This window comes from Ambystoma mexicanum, chromosome 14 (genome assembly GCF_040938575.1).
Source record: "Ambystoma mexicanum isolate Mex_15411 chromosome 14, UKY_AmexF1_1, whole genome shotgun sequence".
NCBI lineage: Eukaryota > Metazoa > Chordata > Amphibia > Caudata > Ambystomatidae > Ambystoma > Ambystoma mexicanum.
Genome location: NC_090940.1, coordinates 163,722,246 through 163,739,992, shown reverse-complemented (window position 1 = coordinate 163,739,992; position 17,747 = coordinate 163,722,246). Strand labels below are relative to the sequence as shown.

Genomic DNA, 17,747 nt, shown 5'->3' with positions numbered 1-17,747 from the left:
ACCGTTACCACAATGTCTTGTCACATCTCAGGGGCATCTAGGCTCACGTTCCTATTGCATCCTTGGTTTCGCTACAAACCCCATGAAATGTCACGTTAAGTTCAGTTAGTGATGCTAGCATATGACGGAGATCATTCTTTTACACCAGGGGCCGGAGGCTCTCCATACATGTTGTATTACAGCTCACATAATCCAACTCCACTATCTATGCTGGCTTGGGCTCATGGAAATTGTAGTTGTTGCAGAACTTGTTACACACCCTAAACCAGGGTTATCCAACTACAGGCTTTAAGGGCCGAAAACATGTCAGATTTTCAGGATACCCCTCATTAATATTCATGAGATAAAATTTCCTTACCATGACTAATGTATGCAAGTTTCTTTTCTCATGAATGTTAACAGGGATATCCTGAAAACCCATCAGGATTCTGACCCTCAAGGGCTGGAGTTGGACCACCTTGCTCAAACACAATACGTTCCACATAGACAACTACAACCCCTTTTAGATGGTTCCAAAATGGGCAGAAATCACCTCAATTGCTAAAGTTTTGTTCTGTGTGCCAACATCGAAAGCTATCCTCAAGAATCTCAGAATTGTCCTGGGGGCCTCAATTTTTGGGTTAGGGAGCATTTTACTGCAAGATTTTTGTTTCAAATTGAGCAAACTGTCGAGGACTACGTCACGTTTGCTTGGTTTACCCTTGGTCTTGATTCCACCTCCTCTGGCTCTGTCTTGTTCGGCCGTCGTGTGATATAGCACAGGGAGCCCTGAAGATCCCAGAGTGAGTAGGAACCTAGGAAACCCGTCCCAGTACCACAAGTCTGGCTTCCCCAGATTTATGTGGTACAAGGACAGTGCAAAGCACTGACAGTGAAGCCAAGTCAAGCAGCGATGAGGAAGGGACACTGGCAGGTGATGTGCATGACACAGGCTGGCAATGTGTAGACGGCAGCGAACAACAGCAGAATCCGACACAGGGAGACTGGACAGGGTAAAAGGCTCAATGGACAAAGAGGGAAGAAAAAAAAGGGCTAAGGAAGGAGAGTAAGGAAATCCGGGAGACAAGGACCTGAACCAGTACAGAGAAAGGACAGAAGTCTGGTTAGAAAGGAAAACCAGGTAACAAACGGTAATGAAGTAACAACAGGAGTCAGTGCACAGGGCAGGGACTACTGGAGCATTGAGAGGCACTGCTAAACAGTGGAAGCCAGTATTATGGCTTCTAGGGAGGCAGCATGTGCGTGTCACCATGGCAACCAGCAAACAGGGCCAGGAATGAAGAGTGTTGTAAGAGGGGCGTGGCTACCACCCTGATGAGGTCCAACAAACATGGAGGACACTGCAGCACCCACAACAGACTGCTGGCCCCGGACCTGCAGCCTTCATGCCGTCTGCCTTCCCCTGTGGTGAAAACGCCAGCGTGGATAGAGGTGCACTGTACCCGACCCCCCCCCGCCCCATCAGGGGACCCACATTTCCAAGGAAAATGAGAATAAAAAGCCCGAAGCAACCGGGGAGCATGGACGTGAGAGGTGGGTTCCCAAGAGCGGTCACAGAGGGCATAAACCTTCGAGTCAATGAGATGGCACAGGTGACTCCGGCACAACTGGGAATCGCAGATGGACTGGACCTCGAATTCCGGCCAACCATGGACCAAAAGAGGTGGCAGCATAGGCGGAGAACGACCATAAAGATCAAGTAACAAGGGTTTGAAAAGAGACGTGAAAAAACAGGGTGGATGCGCCAAAAGGGAGGAAGGCGCAGGCGAAAAGCCATAGTGGAAATACAACAGACAATACGAAAAGGGACCCAAAAAACGTGGGGAAAGGTTTGGTTGGCAAATTGGACAAGGCCGATTCTTGGATGACAGCCAAACTTGAGAACCCACACAATAGACAGGTTCAGGGGTCTGCTTTTTGTCAGCCTGTTTTACTGTAGTTCTGCCTACCTGCAACATCTGGGTTGTCTTGTAGAGTTATTCCTGGATGACAGTCACAAAGGCATCAGCCGATGGAATAGAACCACACGGAAAAGGGTGTCCAGGTAGCAGACTAGGATGCTGACCATGGGAGCAGAAGAAAGGACTGCATTTGATTGCCAAATTAACAGAGTTATATGCTACTTCAACCATATCCAGAAACTGTACCCAGTTATCTTGTGTGGCACTGGCGTAGCATCAGAGGCAGTTTTTCAGTGTTTGATTAGTCCTCTCAGTCTGCCCATTGCTCTGTGGACAATAACCTGAGCTCAAGGCACGTTGAATACCGATGAGATGACGCCGAGCTCTTCAAAGACGAGAAGTGAATTGGGTACCACGATCCAAGATGATCTTGCTAGGCAGACTATGTAGTCGTTGGATCCCATGGAAGAAAGATTGAGCCATTTGCGATGATGCAGGTATTTTGGCCATTACAATGAAGTGTGCGGTTTTGGTGTAACAGTCCACTCAACCAGGATGCCGGTGATGAAGACAATGGCAATGGTGTGCCAAGGTCGATGTGGTAATTCAGGCAGGTGCAGGAGACCTACAGGTCTTTTTCTTTCGGTTTTAGTCTGGGCACACACTGGGCATGACTCTGCATGTTGTTGTATTTGTTTGAACATACCAGGTCACCAATATTGTCTTGCTAAGAGGTCTGGTGTAGCTTTTCTGCCACTATGACCAGCGCCAAAGAAATGGTGGCTTTCCGTCAAGGCGTGGGAACGCATGTCAGTGGTAGGCAAATAGAGGCGATTGTCTAACCATCCTTGAACACCACATCAACACATTCCATGAGGCAAGAAAGGTTAGGATCACTGGCAGTTTCCGGTTGTATGGAGCGAACATCAGCAGTCCAGCAAATTGAGCCTGGCATATGACGTTTGTTCAGCCTGGTTGTACATCTACAAGGAGCGAGATAAAGCATCAGCACAGATGTTTTCACATCACACAATGTAGGTGATATGGAAGTTATATTGAGCAAAGAAAAAGGACCACCTGACAACAGCTGGCTTTACATTGCATAGAGCGGAGAAATTGCAGGTTCTGATGGTATGGGCGTACTTCTACTCGAAATGCCCCACTGAGAAGAGGATACCTCCATTCAGAAAAAGCTTCTTTCATCACCAGTAGTTCTCCCTCGATTATAGCGCAATTAAGTTTACTGGGTGTCATTTTTCATGAATACTATGCAATGGGGTGTTCAACATGGGCATCGACTGCTTCCTGTAAAATAACTGCTCTAATGGTTGAACAAGAGGCGTCGGTTTCGACAATAATTTGTAGTCTACCAATGGGATGATGTAACACTGGAATGCCTCCTCTGCCTTTTCATCCTAGTGGAATCGGTGATTAGGGCTCACCAATCTAGTCAAATCAGCTGAAAGATGAGGGAAACCGGGTATGAATTGAAGATAGAAATTGGCAAACCCTATAAATCTTTGCAGGGCTTTTACTGATTGAGGAGTACTCCAGTCATTCATGGCTTGTATCTTGCGCGGATGAATGAGAGTTCCATCCTCTCCAATCATATATCCCAGAAACTATTGGGTGTGGTGAAAAAGACACTTTCAAGTTTAGAGTAAAGATGCCATTCTGGATAGTACAGTCTGAACGTGCTTGATCAGTTGATCCAGGGAAGACGAGAATATTAGGAAGTCGTCAAGGTATACCCAGGCTGATACTCCCAGTAAATCGGCAAAAATGTAGTACATAAAGTGCTGGTCCAAAAGGCATTACGCAGTATTCAAAATGCCCAAAAAGGTGTTTTTAAACGCAGTCTTCATCGCCGGGTTTTATGCCTACCAAATGGGGCGCACCACGTAGATCCAGCTTCGTGAAAATTGATGCATTTCGGCGTGGCTCCATGATTTCATGAGTTGGGGTTAATCAGTACCTGTCCTTCATGGTGATGTCGTTCAAATCGCTATAAATAGATACATGGCCACAGGGTACCCTCCTTCTTGCGCACAAAAAACAAGGGTGCTCCAGCTGGAGAACTAGGCAGAACAATGTTTCCTTTGGCAACACTGCGATCGAGATACTGAAGAAGCACCTGACATTCCTGTGGAGTCAATGACTATATCTTACCATGTGGTAATGGGGAATCTGAAAGCAGGTCTATGGCACAATCATGAATTCAATGCAGTGGTAACGGGATCGGAGCAGGGTCCACAAAGACGGAACTATGGTGCTGATATTGATCGGGAAATCCTTGCTAAACTACTATAGATGGATTGTGCATCGGCGTAGGCAACCCTTCCTTCATCGTTATCCCAGGAAGTCCTGAACAACAAGAACCTTTTGCATGGGTTGGAACAAAAGAAAAGTTCGGGTGGACCAGTTAATGTAGAGGCTTTGATATTGAAGCTAGGGGAGACCCAACACAATGGGAAAGGCAGGTGACTTTATGGCATCCAAAATCAGTTGTTCACTGTGTTTGATGATCTGTACCCCCAAGGGCACGGTATGCTGGGTCACTGGTCTGGATGCAAGGAGAGTACCAAGCAGTGATGAGAAATGGACACTGGCAGGCGAAGTGCAGGACACAGGCCGACGATGTACAGGCAGCAGCAAACAACAACAGAATCAGACACGGGGAGACTGGACAGGGTGAAAGAGCAGAATCCAAAAAGGGGCCAAGGAAGGAGAGCAAGGATATTGGGGATACAAGGGCCTGAACCAATACAGAGAAAGGAAAGAAGGGTGGTTAGAAAGGCAGAGCAGGGAACAAACGGTAATGGAATAACAGCAAGAGTCAATGCACAGGGCAGGAATTACTGGCGCATTGAGACGCACTGCTTAACAGTGGAAGCCGGTATTATGGGTTTCGGGAAGGAAGCGTGTGCGTTTCACCATGTCAACCAGTAAACCGAGCCAAGAATGAAGAGCGCCGTAAGGGGATGCGGCTACCAGCCCGATTCAGCACAACAAACATGTGGGACAATGTTACGCCAACAACAGACTGCCACTGCAGCTGTGACAAAGTCCTCCTTCTCCCGTACCGAAAACGCCAGCGCGAATAGAGGAACCAGCCCACAACAGGTAAGCAGTCTGCTGCGCAGTCTGCAGTGGACGTGCCCAAACTTAAAATCATCTTGATCTGGGGCGTGGCTTGGCGCCGACATTAACAGTATGGCTCCATAAGAGCTCCTAGCTGGACCAAACCGTTCAAGCAGTTTTTCGATACAAGATCTCCTCTGTTACGTTGCCAAAACAGCACCATGTGGATCTGAAGTGGTCCCGCACCCAGCACATCACTTTGATCTACTCACCGAAGCTCCAATCTCTAGATATCACAGAGCCGAAGCCGCGCTCTGACATCGACACGGGAACAAAGATGGCAGCCCCCATCGTACGGATCATGGAGCAGAGCGAGAAGTCACGGAGGGGCAGAAGCAGCACCACTGACATGAACGCCCGAGACCTGTGCCGTTGGGGAGCGCAACACTGATGGAGTGAGACTAGTATGCCCCAGGACTAACACTAGCAATAGCTGCGACACCAGCATCCAGAGAGAAGCAGAGCCGCCCGCCCATCTAGACACACAGACTCAAGCCGCAGAGAACGCGGGACCGCTGTGACAGCCGACCGGGACAGCACATGAATCCGTCGGACCCCACAAGGAGCTCCGACAAGCAGGGCGCAGAGGGACCGGGCCAAGAAAAGCAACACAAGTCAGCGGTGAGTCCCCGCTTCCACCAAGAGTGTCATAACAGGAGGCCCCGACGGAGCCAATACTGCGTTGGGCCCAGAGGGACCCTGTCCAGGCCCAGCAGTCCCTGACCGAAACCCTCAAAAGGGGAGGCCCCCCCGCCCCCGACATCTCCAAGCTAAACAGACCGCACTAAATAACGCGCCACAAGCGAGAGTGGAGGCGCACCTGGAGCGCTCCGGGAAGAGGCTGGTGGAGCCCACATCCAGTAGCGTATCTCGCATGGAGGAGGAGAGCCGAAGGGACCTCGCAGCCGGAATACCACCCGGGGGAAACACCAGCAACCCTTCAACAAACAGAGCCCCCTGCCCCCCCCCCAAAGTGAGTGGGCATCCACAACCGGAGTCGCACAAAAGACCATTGCGCACCACAGAGAGCCCTCCACCAGTGACCACCCCGCAACAGACAGCACATGGAGAAGGGGAACTAAAGATCCCCTAAAGCTGTATCTCTACCAAGAGGGGAGAAACCATCAAAGAAGCAGGGTCCATGGACTTCTCAAAGCAAAGGGGCACTCACCGCTGTTCTGCCCCTTCCTCTCTGCCCACACAGTGCGCACTGCAAACCCAAATACCCACCTGATAACCGAACTCGCAGACAGCTAAAGAGCTAGCACTGTAACAGCACTATCTCGGGACACAACTGGGGGAGAAAGCACCATCCTGTAACAGAACCAGGGGCTCCATAAGGCACCAAGACTAACAGGATGACAGCATCGCAAGATTCTAGCGATAACAGAAGCCCTTCTACGCCCGGGTGGCGGGCCCAGAACCAAAACATGAACCATGGCTAAAAGCGGCAAAACGACGAAATACAGATATCACAACCCTGATGGGCAACTCCGCACTTGAGAAGCTAAAGAAAGCTGAACATGCACTGGAATCCACTGCGGAGTTGACCACCACCCCCGAGGGCCCGGAAGCAGCCCAGTCCGCAACCAAATCGGACCTTAAAGACCTACTAGCAGCAATAACTAAGGAGATACAAGGGGGGCCGAAGAGGTCACAAAGAAAATCACAGTACTCTCAGCAAAAATGCAACTCTCCAATAACCGCACGCTAACCATTCACTTGATCTACAGGCCCCCAGGTCCCCAGGGAACCTTTGAAGATGACCTTACCACCCTCATAGCGAACAATACCCAAAATCATTCACAAACGCTGCTGCTGGGCGACTTTAACATCGGCTTCAATGAGCCAGACAATAAAAATGCCCTCTCTATAACAGCTATCCTAAATGACCAAGGCCTTACCCAAAAAGTTCTCTCCCCACACATGCTAAAGGCAGAACCCTTGACTGGCTATCAGAACTCAACTGCAACATAGTCATCACTGCCATCACCCCTCAACTATGGACTGACCACTCTCTAATAAATTTCACTGCCACACTTGACCTCCCCAGCCCTAAAACTATCAAAATGATACCACCACTCCCTACCAGAAGTAAAAAAGACATTACTACAGAAAAACTCATCCCCCTCCTCCTGCCCACTTTTAACGGTCTGAAGGACATTACTGACCCAGACATACTAGTAGACACCTTTAATAAAGCTATGTCTCACGCACTAGACACCATTGCATCTGCAAAACTACGCAAAGCTAAGCAAGAAGCCCACCTCAATGTCTGGTTCACCTCCCAGCTTAAGGACCTTAGAAAGCAGAAACGAAAACTCCAAACTATCTGGCGTAATTCGCCCACCAACGACAACAAAGCTAAGCTAACCCAAGTTACAAAACACTACAAGTCAGAAATTATCAACACTAAAAAAAACATATTCAATGACAGAATTACCAATGCCAAATCGAATACCAAGGAACTTTTTGCCATCCTCCGGGAAATGGAATCCCCTATCCAACCAACTGACACGGTCCCAAAGGACAAGATATGGTGCACTAATATACAGTATGCCCTATCAAACAAAATCTCCACACTCCAACTTAAAATAATAAAAAAGACACCCTCTCTCCTACTGATCAACAAGTGCCTCTAGCAACTGAACCTATTACTATCACCCCTTTTAGCTTTAAACCCATCTCCATCATCGACACTGAAAAGGCTATCCTCTCACTGAAGCCCTCCAACTGTAAGGGCGACAGCTGCCCAGCTCAAATAATAAAGGACGCTGCCAGAGACTTAGCCCCTTTCATCTCGAAGCTTAACTCATCCTTCAAATCCAACACAGTGCTAGCCAACTTAAAAGAATCCTGGGTCCTCCCCCTTCTCAAAAAACAAACCCTCGATCGATCCATCTATCCCAACTAACTATAGGCCTATCACCACGGTACCCTTCCTACTAAAAATTATCGACAGAGTAGCCTATCTCCAAATTCAAGAGTACCTAGAAGCTAATCATCTACTAGGCTCGCGCCAATCGGGCTTCCGCCCCCTCCATGGCACGGAAACAGCCCTGATAGATCTTAAAACTAAAATGGAGGAATTTAAGGATAATGGGAAAACAGCGCTGCTACTTTTACTGGACTTGTCAGCAGCTTTTGATCTGGTGGATCATGCAGTCTTATGCAACCACCTCAAGCTAGCTGCCAACTTCACAAGAGATGCTATAGCATGGGTCCAATCCTTTCTAGCCAACCGGACCATGAGAGTGTTCTCCTCTTCCACTTGTGCCGATCCCATCCAAATCACATGTGTCTCACCCACTATGTACAACATCTTCACCAAGCCATTGTTCGACAAGTTGGACAGACTGGGCGTCACCTACACTAATTACGCAGATGACACCCAGATCCTCATACCCCTTTCGGGCAACTATGAAGTGGACTTGGCTCTGGTGAATAAAATTTACATCCTCATTCAAGCATGGATGGCCACTCATGGCCTCTGCCTGAACGACGATAAAACTGAAATCCTGCTCCTTGGTTCAGACCACAACTTATCCAAACTCACCCCGGACTATGCCTCATTTAACATCGATAACAATACTATTAAGGTTATGCACGAGGTCAAAACTTTAGGTTTTTACCTCGACTCAGCTCTTACCCTCAAAAAGCAAGTGAACTCCCTCGCCTCCTCAACCACTTCACGTGTAAACTCATCCGTGCCGCCAGACCCTTCCTGTCCAGTGCCAGCTGCCTCACCTTGGCCAATGCCCTTGTCATGTCCAGACTGGACTATTGCAACGCCTTATACTCAGGTGCAAATAAGTCGGTCACTGACAAACTCCAGAGATTACAAAATAACGCTCTTAGAGCAGCTCTGAACATCCCACGCAGAGAGCATATCTCCAAACACCGGACAGAAGCCCACTGGCTAAAGGTAAAGGACAGAATCCTCCTTAAAACTATTTCCCTCACTTCTAAATGCCTCAACAATCAAGCACCCCCCTACCTAGCGGAAAGTATCAATTGGAGACCCTCTAACCGACTGACGAGATCTGCCAACACCTTCCTACTGGAAGTCCCTAGATTCAAACTTACCACAGCGGGTGGAGCGAGCTTCCCAGTTAGAGCTGCACAATCATGGAACACACTCCCATCCGACCTTAGACGCCCTTTACCTTACACAGGATTCAGATCCTACGCTCTCAAATGGCTGCACAACAACGACATCCTCATCCTAGCAGAAACGTTACAACCTGTTAAGATGTTATTCTTATGCGCTTAACCCTTGCTATTCTATATGTATTGTATCACCCATTGTAAGCGACCACTGTTTTTCTGTAATAGCCTGTGTCAGGCATTGTAACTAAGTTTCGAGTCCTCTTGTATTGCTGCGCCCAGATGCCCACGGGCTTGGAGCGCATTACCAAATAAATAAACAAACAAACACAGCACTTGACAAAAGGGTGGCAGAGGTGGAACAACGCAATGGAGACCTAGAAAATGCTGTGGCCGACCATGCCTTTGACCTGGAAAGAAACCTGGACAGAATAGAAGCACTAGAGGCGAAGTATGACTTGCTTGAGCTGAAGCAAGAATACACGGAAAATCGTTCCCGGAGGAACAAATATCCGCCGACGGGGAATCCCCACAACAATCACGGATGCAGAACTGGAGAACTTTACCAAGGAGCTGTTCAGATTCATATTGACCCTTACAGACAGCTCCCCCCTGGAGCTCAACCGGGTCCATCGCACAATCCAGCGGGAATCCGCCCCTCCCCCCGGCGGCTTAGCTCGAGTCAATTTCTTCAAAATAAAAGAAGAGATTATGAGGGAAGCCAGAAGAGCCAAGCAAATACTCTTCAGGGGGGCAAGCATCTCACTGTACCAAGACCTGTCTATCGCGACCCTACAGAAGAGGAAAACACTCTACAACCTCACAGAATGGCTCATAGAACGTAAGTTGCAGTACAGATGGAGCTTCCCAACGTCACTGAACTTTACATGGGAGGGAACCAGGGAGGTACATCCGCACCCCCAAAGAAGTGGAAAAATTCATAGGGAAAGGACCAGAAAGCGACAATTCAGAATCTGAAACACACAGCCAAGACAAATCAAAACCACATGTTGACGGAGCATGGACGAGAGCTATGAGAAAACGCAGACTCAGAGGCCCGCGGAAGAACAAGGAACCACACTGATTCAAGTACGATCACCACAGCCAGAACCCGGTCTTTCGCCACAAGGCCCTGCCCATACAAGGTACTATCATAATACAACTATAGGAGCCCTGCTGTGGGGCCAGAGTTAGGCTTAACTGCACCACTGACCCAGAGCACCGCCGCAGACACCTAATCCCAACAAACACTCACTCCAAAACTTAATGCGGGGGTTCGACCCCGCACCAACGGTCACTGCTCCTTGGCTGTCATGTTGACGGCATTTAGGCCCAATTGGCCTCCACCAACTCGCCGATATGGTACATTTAGCCTTCCCCATTGAACGAGGCTGGTCTTGGTCCGAGGAGTTAGGGGGGTGGGAGGGATTTGTGGCATGTTGGCCCCTAAGAAGGGATTAGATGCTATACATCAGACGTACACAGTCACATCACATACACTCCCACAACGGGGGGGCCTCCAAACGCGGGCTCGAAAGCCCGGAACTGGGGAGCCCATAGGGGCACTACAGCATGAACCCAAGAGGCCTGGTAGAGGATAGAAACATTTGCATCCGCACGTGGAATGTAGTCGGCCTCAACTCCCCGAGGAAGCGTAAGTCAGTAGAGAACAGGCTCAACAACCTAGAGGGGGATATTGTAATTCTTCAAGAAACCCACTTACTGGCGGCAGACGAGCAACGCCTCAGGTTCCGACGATTCACACAGGCTCTCCATGCCACCTCAGGGGAAATGAAACGGGGGGGGGGGTGTAGCAATCCTGCTGAGCAACAATTTCCCACTTCGAGACCTCACAGTAAAAAGAGACCCAGCAGGCAGGTTACTCCTGGTAAAAGAATATATATTAGAACAGGCTATCACCATAGCGGGGATTTATTGCCCCAACATAAACCAAGCCAAATTTTTACACAACCTTATCCCAACACTGGCAACATTCACCTCGGGCACCTGATCATAGGCGGGGCATTTAACACAGTCCCAGATACCTTAGAAGACAAAACCCTCCCACCATCCAACATGGATACATCCGAGCCATAGCCCTCGTCAGACTAATGTGAGAAACCGTAAGAGACACGTGGAGGCTGGCGAATAGTGGGATTAGGGACTACACCTTCTACTGCAACGCCCACGAAGGGCACTCCCGAATCGACTTATTAATTACTGGGGGCCTGTTCCCATGCCTGGAGAATATACAAATCCACAGTCGTATGATCTCAGACCATGCCCCGGTATCAGCAGACCTAGCTATAAATGGGCTACCAGCACCTCCACCGAGATACTGGAAGCTGAACGACTCCATCCTCCTAGACAATATGATTAAAACAGAGGTAAGGGACCTACTTCCAGGAAAATACAACCCCTGATATGCCCATCGGAACAGTATGGGAAGCTATGAAAACTGTAGTCAGGGGAACATTAATCAGCATAGCAGTGGAATACTACCTTATCTCTAAGATTCACGCAACCGCCCTGGAGCTAAAAGTCGCAGAGGTAGAGTAGCGACTTAAAATCCACCACACTAGGAAACTAGAAAGAGAATTGAGGAAAGCGAGAGTCGCGCTAGAAATACATTGGGTGGATCGATCGGCTAAAGCCCTCACCTACACTAAGCAGTTTTATTATAGCAAAAGTAACAAGGCTAACCGAATACTCGCCCACAAACTGCAGCAGATACACAAAAAGAACAATATAACATGCATCACGGGGGGGGGGAAGACGGCATAACCCGATATACAGATAGGGGAAAACTGAACGCCCTTATAGCCCATCAAAAAACAATGACTGGCCCATCCACCCATCCCGAGAACCAACACCAGAGAAAGCAATAGCACCCAACATCAAACCGCAGCTCGAATCTCTGGAAACCCTGATAACGACAGAGGAAGTCAGGGAAGCCATCAAATCCCTGGAGAATACTGCCCCAGGCCCCGATGGGCTAACAGTGAAATTCTTTAAGTCATTCTCGCAGGTATTGGCCCCACAGCTTTCCCAAGTATTTAACTAATTCCTAGAATCAAGGAAAGTCATCAAATCGATGGGGGAAAAATCACTCACTATACTGGTCCACAAACCGGGGAAAGACCCAAAGCAGGTAACATCCTACAGACCGATAACCCTCATGAACCTAGATGGGAAGATAAAGTCCTAGCCGCCAGACTAGGGAAAGTGCTCCCAGACCTGGTGGACAGGGACCAAACAGGATTCATTCCTGGGAGGAGCACGTTCGACAATATCAGGAGAACAATAGACCTTATAGAGAGTGCCACACGACAGAAGGAGGAACTTATGGTCATAGCCCTAGACGCACACAAGGCGTTCGATCTGGCAGGTTGGGATTACATTAAGAACACACTTGAGCACATGGATTTTGGCCACAAGTTTACAACATGAATAATGGCGAACTATCAATCACCAACAACCCAGCTGCGAGTAAATGGGAACAGATCAGAAAGCATAGCCATCAACCGGGGAACCCGTCAAGGGTGTCCACTCTCTCCTATGGTGTTCGCACTGTCCATGGAGGCCTTCCCCGGAAGGATTAGGCAAAACCCAGACATACATGGAATCTCAGTGGGGGCAAGGGAATACAAAGCGGCATTATACACCGACGACGTTCTAACAATCACACACTCAACCACTTCCCTAGACCCCCTACGAGAAGAGCTCAAAGCGTTTGGGAGAGCACCAGGATTCATCGTGAATTGCGATAAAGCGACTGCACTAGCAATCAACATCACAAAGATGCAGAAGGATGAACTTTCACCCAAATACCCCATCCCCTGGGCAGAAGACACAATTCAATACCTGGGGGTACATATCCCCAAAAACCATGCCCAGATATATCAGAGCAACTTCCCACAACTACTTAGAGAACTGAAAAGGGATTTAATCCACTGGAACGAGCAGGAAATATCATGGCTGGGCAGAGTGGCGGCAGCCAAAATGAACCCGATTCCAAGACTACTCTATTACTGCATGGCGCTGCCGGTACACATCCCAGAGAGGGAGCTCAAAGGCCTAGAGCGAGCTATACTGAAATTTATCTGGGGGGGGGGGGGGGGGGGGGGGGGGGAGTTTGAGAGCCCGAATAGCGAAATAAATCATGACTCGAGTCCGTAACGCGGGAGGCCTGTGAACACCGGAGGTAACTAGGGACAAGCGAGGTGCCCAACTAGCTCCCGCATTCACATGGTCACAAACAACGGACCCCCCATACTAGAAACAAATAGAAGAAGCATGGTGCAAATCCCCCCTACCCGACCTCCCGCACATGTGGATGCTAAGAAACCAACCGAACGCAGGACCCATGAAAGCAACATTCAACACAGTATCGAACTGGAAAGCAGCCGCACGTAAATGGGGATGCACGGGTTTCCTAGGCCCACTAACCCCAATTTGGGGCAACCCAGACTTCTCTCCAGGCCTCCAGCTCCAGCCTCCGAACAATTTCAGACTTCCTAGTGGGAGGCAATCCACTTACGTTTGAAGAGTGCAAAACTAAATTCAAAGTCCCAGAAGCTGAACGATTCAGATACTCCCAGATACGGCACTGGCTATCACAAAGAACTGTCAAGGAAAAGGGCTCCAGAGAACTAACGGCGCTAGAACGGACACTAACAACAGCCCCACCCAAAGGGAAGGTCTCCGCATTATATCAGCTCCTGGATAAACACGACCCCACAGTCAAAGAAAGATATATGATCAACTGGGAAAGAGACCTGGTGCGACCAATAGATGAGAGCGCCTGGCGCAAGATCTGGGCGAGGAACCAGAAAAGCACCCAATGTATTACTAACAGAGAATGTGGATATGGATCTGTTATAGATACTACATCACCCCTACGCAGATGTATAAACCAACCCAAACATCCCACCGGGCTGCTGGAGGGGATGTAGAACCGAAGGAACCCTGTTCCACCTACTATGGACATGCCCGCAAGCAGTGACATATTGGAGAGAAGTCCTAGACCATATAAAAGCAATCACAGGCCTCACTATTCCCTGGGACCCAGGGATCGTCCTGCTGGGGGACACAGGTGACAAGAGAATTCCCCCTCACAGGACATATAGCTCGCCTATGCACGCACCTCTTAACAGCAGCATAAATCGCACTAGCATGGCTCTGGAAGAACCCCACAGGCCAATCAATCCCGCTGTGGTGGGCAAAATGCTGGGACACAGTAGTCGCAGAAAAGATTACAGCCCTACGAGCAGGGAACCAAGCCATTTTCAAAACACCTGGGCACCATTCATGGACTTTGCAGAACAGATCCCACCCTCAACTGTAGACCCGCACTCACCCCCTGGCTAGGATGACCAAGAGTCCATGAGACATTACAGCGGCATTGCTGCCTTGCCCACCTTCCCTTGCCACGGACTGAACTGAGGCCCAGCCCAGAGCCTGTCCCCCCCACCATTAAGCTACTAAAATATTAAAACCAATAAGTGATGTGATATATTTTGAAATTCGCAAAATGCCTGATGTAATGCTTTACGTTAAAATGCCAATAATATGTTGTATTGAAAAGAAAAAAAAATCTTGATCGCAGAGCTTCACTTTGGAAAGTGGAAGCTGGATAATGACATAAGAATGTGTACCTGCTGCTGCCTCTGTAGAAACTCCACAGCCGCTCCGAAATAGTCCAGGTGTAGCGCATCTAGGCCTTGGGGGAGGTCCTCGAAACCAAAGTAAGCGAGCGCCAATGTCATAAATCCTCGGTTTGCAAAGAGGCTTGCCCTGTACTCTGGGAGACCTCCAGCAGTTCCGTACAAGTCAATGACTGCAGGAAAAGGACCTTGACCTGGAAAGTTGAAGGAGAAAGACATTGGCACTCAATCTTCAGTAAATATGAAATAAAACATTTGGCCAGATCCATCTAATAATATACACAGCTACAGTACCCCCAAGAGTCCACTGTCTAAACAGTTTTTCTATAGGATCCTGGATATTTAAGCAGGGATTAAAACTGTGGTAGCTATTTAGCTCCTGCTTGCATCATAAATGAGCACTATAATAATACAGATATATTAATTGTATTGCACTCGCACACAAGTGTTTCAGAGCGTGACAAGGGAGGGGAGGGGAACAAGGGAGAACAAAAAAAAAACAATCCTACTAAGCCCAATGACATTGAGAACACGCAAGTGCATGGGAGAGGAAGAAGGGCAAAGTGCATGGGGGGGGGGAGAGGAGAAAAAGTGCTGAGCAAGGAGAAAATACATGAAACATAATTAAAAGCAACAAACAGTGGTAGTGCATCCACAAGTGACAAGTGCTACATATACGGCAGCAGACAGGGTGTGCCAGATAAAGTGCAGAAAGAACAGGTAGGGGGGGTTGGGACTGTAAGGGTGACAGATACAGACCCTAGTGCAAGGGATTGCCAGGAGGCGGTGCGGGTCGGTGGCAGGGTGAGCAGGTACCTGGGCCCGAAAATCATTGGGTGGCCAGGTGCACGATACTGAGACAGAACAGATCAGCAGGGGAGAGGAGGCAGAAGCAAAGAGGAAGGTCTTGAGGTGCTTCCGGAACCTGAGGTGGTTCTCCTCAAGTTTAAGAGAGGCCGGGAGGCTGTTCCAGAGGGAGACAGAGAAAAACGACTGACCCTGAGGGAGTTTGAAGTGGAGGAGCAAAGGGCTCGGGAGGAAAGGTATTTACGGAGGAAGAGCTGAAGGTATTTTGGGCTCAGGCCCCAGAAAGCCTTGTTGACAATGCACAGGTTCTTGGAAGTTAATCCTTGCAACCACTGGAGAGATTTCAGGGCTGGATAGATATGATTCCTCGGCTTGAGGCCAAGGACAAGTCTCGCAGTCCCGTTCTGGATAAGTTGCAAAGGGCGGAGAGCAGAAGCAAGTAGATTTAGAAAGAGGCTGTTTCAATAGTCCAATCTAAAGAGAACCAGGGATCGAGAGACAGTGAGCTTCTGGGGGAAGGGGAGCAAAGGTAGAATACTTCTGAGGAGGTGCAGAAGGAAGTTTGGTTTTTATGAGATATAAGATGTGGACAGAGAAGGAAAGCGTGGTGTCAAATATGACCCCGAGGTTCTTAGCCTCACAGGTGGGGGTAGGAGGGCAGCCAAGGGAGGTTGGCCAAAGAGTGACAGGAAAGGAGGATGAAGGTGTGCCGATGAGGAGGAGATCCGTCTCGCTAGCATTCAGGCAGAGATCATTGGCAGCACACCAATCTTGAACGGCAGATAGGCAGTCAGAGATGAGAGAAGTAGAAGAGGCAGCCAAGGGAAGCCTGAAAATGAGTTGTCATCCGCATAGCACTGGAAATTGGAGCAGAAGATGGCAATGCGGTGGGCAGGAGTGAAAATCCAGGGTGAGAGGTGAGACCCCTGGGGAACACCATAGGTAGAAAGGGAGATAGATAGTTAATTGAAGGCATTGTCTTCATTTGGTGCCGGAGCTGCAGGACGCTGTTTTACTTACCTTCTGCTACTACAACAGCCAGCCCGCCCCACCTCCTAACAGCATTGTGAGCATAGGGCTCTTGCTGGCCACAGGGAGGCGGAGCCGCTGGGGATCACGTGACCTGCTCACGTGACCTGCTCACGTGACTCGCTGACTCTCTTCAAAACTGCCGCGAAGCCACCCTCGCGGCGTAAGCCCTGGTGGCAGAAGGGCTGGTGCTGTTTGGCGTGGACGGCGATCTTCAACTAGTAAGCCTCCTACATCCAGATTTACCAGTGTGTCTGGCTGTTTGTTCGGTATTGCCATTCTTACACCTACTAAGCTACTGTCAATGACTATTTTCTACTTTTTAATAAGAGAAATTTTTGCTTTTAGAGCCAGTGGTGTTATAGTCCATTAACACGCATATTGACTGTTTAATTTTTTATCTGGCTATATTTTTTTTAATTAAGTTAACCACACTAAGGAGACTCACATCATTTTATACTGGAGGAAGTTGGCGGCTAAGATTTTTTATCACAACGCTAGTTTATTGTCTAATCTCTGATTTTATTTTATTCTATGTTGAGATCTGGTTTGCGCAGCCAAAAAGGCCCTCAATTCCTATTGGATGCTATCTCAGTGGACCCGGCCTCACAGGTTGACTCTACCAGCATCCTGGCCAAGTGTAGGTTAACTAATACTGTGTCTTCAATCACTTCTAAGTCTCTTTGTAGTGCCCCACTTTCGGTGGAACCTATCCCCTCTATAAATAATGCTATGTCTTGCAGCCTCACTTCGATAAAGCCTATTATTTTAAACACCTTGGAACATAGTATTCCACTAACCACTCATAATGTTATGATCCATAACCCCGAGATTATAGACGCAACTACCAGTGTCTGTAGCAGGTGATAATGCACTACATAAAACTCCTAGACAAACTAAAGTACGCCACCAAGTACTTGGCCAGACATTCATGGACAAATACATCCTAAAAGCAACCTCAACTAGCACAGAAATAAAACTTCCCAAAGTGTTTAGAGGCAACGCTATGTTAGACCATTCGGCAATGTCGACACAAGCTTTTTTTGGGGGAAATAATAATATCACTGACCTTAGCATAATTGAGTGTGCGGATAAA

At 48.6% G+C, this 17,747-nt stretch overlaps 1 protein-coding gene across 1 annotated transcript in view; it reads right to left on the bottom strand.

Moving 5' to 3' along the window:
* LOC138527552 (acyl-coenzyme A thioesterase 1-like) overlaps positions 1-17,747 on the bottom strand; it is an 89,917-nt gene that overhangs the window by 19,205 nt on the left and 52,965 nt on the right. Inside the window, exon 2 of the mRNA XM_069638807.1 lies at positions 14,807-15,009. Coding sequence (XP_069494908.1) covers positions 14,807-15,009 — 203 coding nt within the window. The remainder of the gene's footprint in view (positions 1-14,806; positions 15,010-17,747) is intronic.